General features: G+C 40.9%; 1 protein-coding gene across 4 annotated transcripts in view; it reads left to right on the forward strand.

The window, feature by feature from the left end:
* The window catches only part of KLHL32 (kelch like family member 32), a 240989-nt gene that overhangs the window by 169879 nt on the left and 58974 nt on the right, over positions 1–12136 (forward strand). The window contains exon 7 of one of the 4 annotated variants that reach the window (XM_066254369.1): positions 6703–6800. The exons of the other annotated variants lie outside the window; for them this stretch is intronic. Coding sequence (XP_066110466.1) covers positions 6703–6708 — 6 coding nt within the window. The 3' untranslated portion in view covers positions 6709–6800. Of the gene's footprint in view, positions 1–6702; positions 6801–12136 lie in introns of those variants that run through there. 4 annotated transcript variants of the gene reach the window in all.

A 12136-nucleotide genomic window follows, 5' to 3' on the forward strand; every position in this document is an offset into this window, starting at 1 on the left:
CTACCACGTCAAAGAACAGAAAATCCTCTTGTGGTCCTAGAAATATTAGATGCTGCAGCGCAACTGACGGAAACAGCACTCTGAAGTTGTTGGGTTTTTTTGTATTTTTCTGAAGCTAGAAACCGGGAGAGAGTCAGACTCTCACATGCCCCCGACCGGGATCCACCCGGCACGCCCACCAGGGGGCGATGCTCTGCCCACCAGGGGGCGATGCTCTGCCCCACCGGGGCGTCGCTCTGCAGCGACCAGAGCCACTCTAGCGCCTGGGGCAGAGGCCAAGGAGCCATCCCCAGTGCCCGGGGCCATCTTTGCTCCAATGGAGCCTTACTGCGGAAGGGGAAGAGAGAGACAGAGAGGAAGGAGAGGGGGAGGGGTGGAGAAGCAAATGGGCGCTTCTCCTGTGTGCCCTGACCAGGAATCGAACCCGGGACCTCCACACGCCAGGCCGATGCTCTACCACTGAGCCAACCGGCCAGGGCTCTGAAGTTTTTTAAAAAAGCTTTTATTTATTCATTTTTAGAGAGGAAAGAGAGAATAAGAGAGAGAGAGAGAGAAGGGAGGGAGGAGCAGGAAGTATCAACTCCCATATGTGCCTTGACCAGACAAACCCAGGGTTTTGAACTGGCGACCTCAATGTTCCAGGTCAATGCTTTATTCACTGCACCACCGTAGGTCAGACACCACAGTTTTGAGAATGCTTCTGCATTCATCATTGCTTTATTTTACTGTGGTACAAATGGGGAAACTGAGGTAACAAAATTAGAAATCAGATTCATGTCTTCTAAGTTTGGGGCTGTTTCTACTTTGGTCTACAGCTTCTAAATTCATAATAGAAGCTGAAAAATACTGGGGAGCGATGGATACAGAGGTGAGTCAAATTAATCCTGGACTTTAAAATAAATCAGGAAGGGCTTGGCCATTTCTCTTCTTGGGTGTAGTGCCTACAGTTTAAGAGGGTTGAATGGCTCACTCTGCCTGCCTCCATGTCTTTGTCATGTTGCTAATGCTAACTCTGTGCTTTGTGACACAAGTTTCTTTCATGTAAGATAGTTATTGAGTACCCACTCTGATCATGTGCTATTGAGTGCTACTGTCGCCTGTGATGTGATGGGTTCCGTACGGTGGTGGTGGACAGGACTCATAGGGCCCTGCTTACATGCATCCTGGAGTCTGATGTGGAGCTTTCCACAGCTAATCTTCCTCGTCATGCCTGATTCCTTCCCAGTGGGGTCTGACCTGTGCCAAACAGTTTAATGATTTCTTTGCTAACTTTGAACGCGTGGAGACAATATTGGTACACTGGAAAATGAAATGCTTTTTTTTTTTTTTGTACGTTTCAACAGAACCCAGTGTCCCTTTGCCTTCTCTTCAGTGCTTTATTCATTGCTAACTCTTGTTCATTGTACATACACTCAAACAGCTTTACAAACCACCGTCAACCCATGTGGTACAGCTCAAGTCTCAGACAAACCAGACTGTGAGTGACCATGAGACCTAACTGGTGGTGGCATAGGGAATAGAGCATCAAACTGGAACACCAAGGATGCCAGTTTAAAATCTCGGGTCACCACTCAATCCCAAGGCTGCCGACGTGAGTCCAGGGTTGCTGGCTCAAGTACAGGGTTGCCAGCTCAAGTATGGGGTCACTGGCTCAAGTACAGTATTGCTGACATGATCTCAGGGTCACCGGCTTGAGTGCATAGTTGCTGGCTTGAGCCCAGGGTTGCCAGTTGGATCCCTTTTCAAAACATGTGTGAGAAGCAATCAGTGCACAACTAAGTGGAGCAGTGAGTTAATGCTTCTGTCTCTCTCTTGCCTCTATCCCCTCCCATCTCTCTCTCTCTCTCTCTCTCTCTCTCAAAAAAAATACACATTTTTGAGTAGTGTTCTCATTTTTAACACTTGAACCTTGGTAACTGGACATGAAATATATTGTGACTTCACAATACTTATCCCCAAACAAAATTGTAATTTTTTCATCATATTCCTGTTGTTCCTCAATTAAATTTTATGTGTGCATGTGTAATTTACTGTCTTTTTCAGATAGGCACTTTTTGGGCATCTTCATGATGTCTTATTTTATTTTTTTACCATTCCTTAAAGTAATTAAATGTATGCTGGTTCTCAATGCCCTTCCTGAAAGTTCTGGTAGCTCCTCCCAGCTACATACAGTTTTTTCCTACAAATATGGTGAGGATATCTCCACTCCCTTCATAGATGGAGAGAATAAACAGAGGCTCCTCCCACATCCCCAATAGTGCTGTGCCCTCTGAGGGACCCCAGCTGGACACGGAGCAACGCTGCTATCTCAGGGCTTGGTGCCTGAGTGTATATTTAGTCATTCGTCCTGATTTATATGCAGCTAATTTTTCTGTGCAAACTCATCCCTGAGGATCTTGACTAGTGGCCTTGCTGTTGTTTGTCTGGGCTGTGTGCCTTTGTGAGACACCTAACGTTCATTTCGGAGGGGCTCTGCTCCAGCTAATCCTCAAGTCTCCCCAGCACTAGGGCTGTGTGTTGTCAAGTAGCTGTGAGGGGCAGTGATTATCAGAAATTACAGGAGACCTAACTTGTATTCATGGGTTGCTGTTCCCATGAGTTAATAATTTTTTTCTTTTTTTTTAAATGAGCATGATAGAATAACAAGGTGATTTATGAGATATGACATATTTATGTTCTCTGCTTCTCATTCTCATTGCGATTCATGTTGTTTCCAGTCTGATATTTTGTTGTTGCTACTGTGAGAAGGAAAAAAAGATGACTGGAGAATATTACTGATGTGTTGGTGGCCTGCAGTAATATTGCTACCTGGATTATCAGAGATCTCAAAAGAAAACCCAACCATACAGCTCACAAAAATCATGGGATATTTTAAAATGAATATGAAGTGATACAATATCCCCTAATTTTTGTGAGCCATATATAAGCTGTGTACAGGAGGTAAGAGCCCCAGGGTTAGGCACAGAAGTTCATCAATCATGATAACAACAATAATTCTTTATGATCTTAGCAAGCTGTATATTTTTAAAGTGTTTTTATACATATAATTTTATTGGAGTCTCTTACCAGCCTTTTAAAGTTCATAAGGCAAGCGTCACCAAAATTTTAACAAGTGAGGACACTTCAGCTCACAGGTGAAGTGATTCACTCACTTCACAGTATATGTTTTAGTGCAGGTTTCATGGTATCCTCTTGAAAAACACCAAATCTCTAAGAAAACAGCCTCAAAGTACCTGATATATGTTGTCATAAGTCAGAGGTTACAGTAATCTATAATGAGTGAGCCAGCAGTATAAATTTCTTAATATGTTACCAGTTTTTATTTTCACATGTTGTGCAGCTTTGTGGAAAATTGCAAAAATGGCTCCAGTAAAAATAATACCAGAAAGTGTTACTGAGGGTTGTTCTTTATCAGAGCCCAGAAATTTGATGTTTTTGCTGTTTTGATAAGGAAAATGGATAGAGAATTCTGATAGAGGCAGAGAACAGCTTCATTCCTTTAAGGTACAGTAGGATGATGTATAAATCCGGAAGAGAAGGTCTGGAACAGAGGATCACTTTAAAATCTGATCAAGAGATTTAAATCAGTGTGAACCTGGTGCACCATTATTTTTTGCTGCGCTGTGTAGACCACGTGGTGGAAAGTCTGCAGATGTTGTTAGAGATTGGATGGAACAAATGGAAATGATTAATCATTATATCTTTATTTTATACCCAGTATATTAAAAGTCTGGAAATTTATACAGCAGAAATTGATAGTTGAGCCCTGACCAGGTAGCACAGAGGGTCGTCCCAATACTCGAAGGTTTCAGATTTGATCCCTAGTCAGGACACATACAAGAATCAACCAATGGATAAGTGGAACAACAAATCAATATTTCTCTCTCTCTTCCCCTCTCCCTCCCTCTCTCCCTAAAATCTATAAAATAAAAATGTAAAACAGTAATACAAGTGAAAAAAACATGGAGAGTTGGGTCATGGCCTAGTACGGGGTTTACTAGAAAGGTAGCATTGACATAAAAACCATCCAGACCTATAGAGAATTTTTGTAAGAGTTTATCTGAGCCAAACTGCCGATAATGCTAAAAAGCAAGATGTGAACAGCTCTGGAGAATGAAAGTTTTGCAGGAGTCCCCTAACTTTTTACACAGGAGGCCAGTTCACTGTCCCTCAGACCGTTGGAGGACCGCCACATACAGTGCTCCTCTCACTGACCACCAATGAAAGAGGTGCCCCTTCCGGAATTGCGGAGGGGGGCCGGATAAATGGCCTCAGGGGGCCGCAGTTTGGGGACGCCTGTTTACAGTTTCTACATACATTTGGGAATAAGAAGGGGACATAAGGAAGATTACATGAAGGTGGGAGAAAACAGGCACAGGATAGTTGTGAGCAAGATGATGTGCTCCCAGGAAGGTGGCTATAAGGGGTCTGAAAAACAGGTATTTATTTCTTTTCTTTTTCTAATTGAATTTATTGGGGTGACATTGGTTAACAAAATTACACAGGCTTCAGGTGTTCAATTCTACAGCACATCTCTGTTCATCATATTGTGTGCTTAAGACCCTAAAGTCTTCTGACCAGGTGGTGGCGCAGTAGATACAGCGTCAGACTGGGATGCGGAAACCCAGGTTCGAGACCCCGAGGTCGCCAGCTTGAGCACAGGCTCAACTGGTTTGAGCAAAGCTCACCAGCTTGGACCCAAGGTCGCTGGCTCGAGCAAGGGGTTACTCGGTCTGCTGTAGCCCCACGGTCCAGGCACATATGAGAAAGCAATCAGTGAACAACTAAGTGCCACAATGAAAAACTGATGATTGATACTTCTCATCTCTCTGCATTCCTGTCTGTCTGTCCCTCTCTCTCTGACTCTCGCTCTGTCTCTGTAAAAAAAAAAAAAGAAAAGACCCTGAAGTCAAGCCTCCATCCATCACCTTTTATCCCCCTTGCGCCCTCCTCCTCCTCTCCACCCGTCGTCCCTTAGCAGTCACCACACTGCTGTCTGTGTCCACGAGTTTTTTCTCTCTCTCTCTGTTTTGCCCTTTTTTGCTCAACCCTTCTACTTCCCTATCAGAGATAGCTATCACAGATTGTTTTACATTGTTCTCCTTTGTCTATAAGAAGTATGATAAGTCAATTTCCATAAGTGGCACAGATCTTATGCTTCAAAGACAGAAGCTAAAAAGAGCCCTGTCAGCTGGAGGCTTTGCATGTTTCTTTGTGTGTGTTTTTGTTGATGAGAAATGCCCACACGCCACCTCCTCTGGCCACACAAGGAAGTCAGGTAATTGAAGGAGTGATGGACGGTACGCTGAAGTTTAGATGTTTTAGGGGGACCTATCTTCTTAACGCTTTAAACAAGTAAGCATAATGTAATTAATTTTGATTAATTTATTTGCTCTTAATATAGCTTTTAATTTGTAATTCTATGTGAATTACAATGTAATTTGGCATTAATTATACAAAATTGACTATAAGTCAGCCAATCACAATAGGAAATTACTCACCGCTAAAAGTAAACCTAAAACTCTCCATCTAGAAAGGCAATGCTCATTTAAGAGGCAAATATTTAGGCATCTCTTTCTTTGGCTGTGAGAATGGCATTGAACTTGCTGAGGACTATAAGTCATTTTTTATTCTGCCTATTGCTGGGACCGTATATACATGTCTATATATTCACTCTTTGTAATGAAGTTCAAAAAAAAGGTAAATAATAAAGTAAATAAAGGGGTGACTTACCAGGTTTTCAGGTCCTCTGAAGAATCTTTCTTTCTCTTCTTATCTCTTATAAGATGTAGGCTATGTAGAACAGCTGCATAGTCTTTAGAATGGTTAATTCCACACCTCTTGGATTCTAGGTGTTAGAAGAGGCACTTGCCATGGGATGGCCTGGTTTTCCCTCCTGTGCTCTGAACCAGCTAGAAAATCCTGTTTTAATTCCCTTGTCAGTATCCCAAAGCCACTTCTATTTGACCAGTACATGAACTGCCTTCTGGACAGAAGGCGTCTGTGCCTTGAAAGCCTAGTACTGCCCTGGGAGAACTAACGCCCAGAAGATAATGGGGCAGGTGTTGCTGGTAAATCTTGCCAGAGGAAGTCAAGCGCCCGCTGAAGATTATGGGCACTTGAGAAAGTGGCAGGAGAACAGGGAAGGATTTGGAAAATACTTGTGTTTGAAGCATTTGCCAGACATCTTCCTTTGAGAGCTGTCTCCTGAAAAACAAAGTGAAAACTTTGAGATGCTGCAGAATGTTATGACAGAGTAGACAATATCCTGCTTGAAGTATATTTACATGTAGTTCAAACTATGGGAATTTTGTACATTCATGGTGAGCAATTAACCCATAAAATGAGCTCCAGTTATAAAGGAATACATTTTGCTAAACAGTGCATGGAAAATTTCAGGCTGTTTTTAATACCTTTTTTTTTTTTTTAACTTTGTTAATTATAGACCTCTATCTCATTATTCCAACACACAATCTAGCAAATAAAATGGCCAAAGTTTTATGTAAACGTTCTGACTAGAGAGGTTAAAAACTATCCTGAATCCTGAGCCAACAGCCACCCTATCCCTTATCTCTCATACACATGCAGGTAGGGTTACAACATACATACTTGTAGACACGCAGACACACACACACACACACACGCACACACACACGCACGCATATTAGTCTCTGCAGCTAAAAGTGTTTCTTTGTTTTGCAGCACTGACTGGATCATAATACTCTCACGATTGGCTGGTTGATCTCAGGATTAAAGGAGAAAATAGAAGAAGTTCATTTTGCCACTGAAGTGTATATCCCACTCATCACTAAATTTTTTTAAGAATGTTAATGTCTGTGATTTGTGGACAATAGCTGCTATATGAATACAGCTTTATACTGTTTCAATTTTCTCTCTTTTTATGATACATTTAGCCTGGCCTATGACAGGATTTTTTATTTCTTTTCCCAAATAGTCTTTCTGATATATCAACCTTACAGTTGCTGGGTTCCAGCACTTTTAGTACCCTTGTGGTTCCCAGTATAGCCTCCATGTCTCCACTGACAACAGCTCTATTTGATCCATGCCCTGTGGATCTGAGTTCTTTTGAGCTCTTAATGTGGTGTTCTTTGAGGATCTGGGGCAGAAGAACTCGTCCCGAAATAAACACAGCCGGGAGGTTGAGAGAAAACAGTTCCAGGGAATTTCTGCCTGGGTTTTATCTTCTCATCATTTAGAATGCCAGCGGAATAAATGGGTCTGTTAATCAAACGGCACTGAGAGGTTAGGTCATTGGAAGCCTTTTTAGTCATTTGGTGCTTTTCAAGAGTGAATTTGTTAGAATTATGCTGAATACCCACTTAAAGCCTCAACTGATAACCCTACCTGTGTTGTATAACTCTGCACTGTCAGAACTCATAATAAGTCAAACATTCTTTCAGTGGTGCTCATAAGGGAGGGAAAAAAACCCCACAAATTTAAGAGTAATTTCAGATTGTAAATGAAAAGGAGAGGCACGACTGTTCATTTGCACCAATCATGCCTTCCTTTCATCTGCTCTGATTAGGCCTGGTGCGGTTTCATCAGACCCCTCCATCACTGAGCTGTCACTCCAGCCGTCTGTTGATTGAAAACAATCAAGGCTCTGAAGGCACAATTATTCTGACCCTTTAACTAGAGGCTGCTGTGATAATGAAAGGTTGATTATGATAGTTTGTGCCTCTTTCAGTTTGCCAAGAAGGTTAATTTGGGCATCAGACGGATGTTTAATGGGCGCTTGCTGGCTACACTGAGGTAAATGAGAACGTGCAGTCTTGGATATTGCACGGATATAGTTTGGCTGTCAATCATTGTCATTTGGAGTTTGTGCCTCACACTCCGGAAATCACATTTTATTTTTTCCTTGGGATTTAATTTTTTCTGTGCCCTGAGGAAGTTCTTTCACTCGGTGACCTTCACAGCAGCTTTCTCTGCCTTTTTTTTTCTTCCTTTTTTTCAAATGGAGCTCAAAGGCACAACACATCTAGAAGAGCATTTTTCTTTCATTTTCACTTAAAAATGGAAACTTTAAAAATCCATCCTTATCACTGCCTTCCAATAGAGCAAATGTTTCCCTTCCGACGGTGCAGCGGGAAGTAGAGCCAACAACTCGGGCGCTCTGGCCAGTTTGCTGATGCCGCTGCTCACACAGCCGCTCAGCACTGCTTCTCACACTGAGCAGCAAACGTGGGAAATTCCAAATGGGCACAGGCATAGAATCGGAGGCTCCATTCCCCTTCCATTTCTCTCTCACTAGCGCGTCTCACAACAGCTTTCTGCATTCCTGTTTCCAAGTGTAGCATCCTACCCCTTTTCCTTCCTTCTTAGGGAACATGGGTAGGGCTTGAAGCAAGGAGACGATTTGTCTGGGAAGGTTATTAAAAGTTGCAGATTTCAATTTGTATAAATCCAGCATATAATCTTCCTGCTATTTGAAGCCCAAGGTAGAAAAGATGAAGGCACCTAATAATGCTGGTGTTTACAATCCTCTTTTATGCATACCCTTTAAGAAAAGAAAAAAATAGAGGAAAATAAAAATAAAGGAGAACCTTTATTTCTGTCTCCAAGCTGTGCAGCGTGGTCTCACAGATTAGGCACCTGCGAGCTGGAACCATTGTTCCGCTTTTTCATTTGTCTTGTCTTCATTTTCTTTTCTCCCAACAAGCACTCAGCAGCGTATTTCCACCTAGCCTTGGACATTCTTTTCTCACATGGCAATTGTAATACAATTAAGTCTATAGACGTTAAAGTGACAGCATCATAATGAAAATAATTTTACATCAAGTGCTCTATTTTCACATTTTTATTTCTTTTTTTTTAAACCTATTTGTTTTTGAATGCTAAAGAGCGGCACTAGGCAATAATTCAGTCCCACCTGAAGAGGCTCCAAAAATGAATTAAGTAATTGAATCCAGTTACTGTTTTTATGCAGCCTTATATAAGTGCTGTTTTAAATGTTTATTTAAATAGAAATGAGAATAGGATTGTGCAGATATATAGGGTCTCACTAGACTTCACTATACTAAAGCACGGGTGTTTATTTTTGTTTAGCTGTATGAACAGCATGGATAAAATAGCCCTCAGGGATGCTTAGTAAAATCATTGATTAGTTATGTCTTGTTCTGGTTAAGTAATGAGGAGTAAAAAAGGTAATTAGGAGAGAAATGTATCCATCAACTCAATCAATAGTTTTTTGGTATTTAGATAGTAGTATGAGTTTTAATTTTAATGGTAACACGTGTTATCTGTGACAACGAGTAATTTAATTTTATAGATTTACTATGTATGCAAATTAATGGGACTCAAGCAAGAACTGTCTCTTCTTAATAAAGGCAGTATAACTCATTATTTCAAATTGTTTCTGGGGTAAGCCTGACTAGATTCCCACCTTCCTCCAATTTCTTGTACCCTTTATATCTAACTGTGGAAAACTAACAGAATGTGTCCAAGGTGACAGACATTTCTTACATCCTCCCAAACCATCCGCCTCACGGCTGCGTCTCTGCTCCCCCCCTGACCCGGACCCCCAGGCCACACCCCTCACAGTGCTGTCTGACCGCAGACGCCCCCGCGGAGCAGCTCACACTCCCTCACGGGCCTGCGCTGGCATTTCTCTGCTACCCCCTGACCCGGAACCCCCAGGCCGCACCCCTCACAGTGCTTGCTGTCTGACCGAAGACCCCCCCCCCCCGCAGAGCAGCTCACACTCCCTCACAGGCCTGCGCTGGCATTTCTCTGCTCCCAGGGCCGCGGCTGCTCGTTGTACCGTGTTCTTCTTTTCTTCTCAATCCTTCCATCCACCCTTTCAAAGTTCTCTCTGCTCTTCAAACACATTGTTCCTCCTAACCTTATAAAGATGTCCCAGATCTGTAATTTCTCCAGATTGTAGTCTTATAATTCCCATTTTTCTGACATTCAGCAAACACTTACGGGTTTCTTCCTGGGTGCGAGGCCATGGGGCTGAAACCAAATCCTCTCAGTATAGCCCTTGGAATGGCTACTACCTTCTACTCCTTCCTTCATCCATTGCAGCCTCGTCTTTCCTCACGAGTCTTCTGAGATTGTCAAGCCACTGGCTGTCCTGCACTGGGCCCGTCTGTTCACACAGCCATCTTCTTCCTTATATCAACATTATAGCCATTTGCCCCACCCAAAAAAACAATGTGTAATTGTGCTGAAGAGTGTGTCGTCTTTGACATAAATATTATTTGTGTATTATAATCAAAAGTGTTGCAAGGTGTGAATAGAGGATAGGCTGTTTCCCAGTTATTTATACACTGACAAAATGAAGTCAGAGAATGTAGTGCCTTCTATTCAAACATCAGGAGCCAGGTTGAATTTCACAGTGATGATGGTGGGCATCACGTTTATGTGTGTTCTCTGCCCCTTACTGAGAATATAATCATGGCCCCAGCCTCCCAGCTCCGTCTCTTGATAGCAGAGTCTGGACCCTAAACCTGACAATGTTTAGTCATGTCCTTCAGTTAGCAAGGTCCCCACTCCAATTGTTGGATTCCGTAGCTATAAATCAATGTATAAAAGGACCTTTGAGGATTTTTTTTCTTTTTATTGAAGTGACTACCAACATCAGGTCCTTCAATGTGGCTTAGATATTTCCTGGACATCCAAATTAATTATATTATCCCTTGCACGAGAAGTTTGACTTTCTCTGTATCTGTGGCCTTGGGCAGCTGCTTGAGCCTATGAGGTCCTCTTGGTCACTAAAAGTTTCATTTCTGGTGGGACCCGCTATAGGTTCATTATTATTGAATCAGTTCATAAAGAATATCCAAGGGCTTGATGCCCTCAGGATGCTCCAGGGCATGTTTACAAATTAAACAGCTTTTTAAAAAACCATAACATTTATAAGTGTACCAGCAATATTTAAATAATCTTCAAGTGAATTGGTAAACAGAAAAAGTGGGTTTTGCATGTGTCTGAAAATTTGCTACAATAGGCTGAAATTTCCAAATTTGCAGGATTTTTCTTTCCCTAATTCCATATTCCTTAAGTATATTTTATAGGGATTCATTAAAATAGTCGAGGTCAAAACTAAGCCTTGAGTTTTGTGGTATTAATAGAACTTGGAATTGAATGGCAAGTAAGAAGTATGTGTGCTGATTAGAATCTTCTTTCTCATTAAGAAAGTTGCTAACACATAATAGACATTCATTTAAGAAGTGATAAATAAATGAAAAACTAAAATAAAAGATTCATTGTAATATCATTTTCCCCAGAGCAACAAAACAAAAAGAAGTGATCAACTCAGATAATCAATCATTATTTTGATTTTCTTAAACCAGATAGTTTAGTTTATACATTGATATATTTTTTTCCTTGCCAATAAGTTAACTGAGTTAAGATATTAGGGGACTTATGTACATAAAGTCAAGTATTTTTAATGGGAGACTCAAGCCAAGTAAAGAAAGTGATTATACACTGAATGTTATGCAGAGACAAGTAGATTTATGTTTACATCTTTGTTTTTATTCATTCATTCATTCATTCATTCACTCATTTCTTTATTCATGCTTCTCTTACTTGAGATTTAACAAAGCCACAGGCCTTAAATTACTTGGTTAGAGTTACTGAATTCATTTGTGTGAAACTAGGCTCATCATAAGAGCCGGTTTATAATCTGCAGCAGATTATCTGCCATGCTCTTTTATTACTTTATTATCACTTTATAACATGTGGAGTATTTAATATTATGTAGCAAATTTCTATTAACTACAGTAATCTCTCAGAAACTACATCAACATTACACAATATTATTGTGTTATATAAGAAGAGTCTTAATGTGTCAGCTTTATCATGAATTCAAAAGGGTAATTGATTTGAGGATTAACTCCATCTCTTGGTGGTATATTGCCATTATATGGATTCTGTGTATTATCTAAATGTCATAGTTTACTAAGCACTTTCACGTTATCTCGTTTAGTCTTCTGTAGACCCCATGAAGTAACTAATAGCCTTGGTGTACAGATAGCAAATTGTTGGTATTTTTCATAACTGCTGAAATACATAAAGTTGAAGAGATAGATCTTTTGACATCAAGTTCTGCCTCATTTTCTTTTTTTTTATATAAATACATTTTTATTTTAATGGGGTGACATCA

This window comes from Saccopteryx bilineata, chromosome 1, assembly GCF_036850765.1.
Source record: "Saccopteryx bilineata isolate mSacBil1 chromosome 1, mSacBil1_pri_phased_curated, whole genome shotgun sequence".
NCBI lineage: Eukaryota > Metazoa > Chordata > Mammalia > Chiroptera > Emballonuridae > Saccopteryx > Saccopteryx bilineata.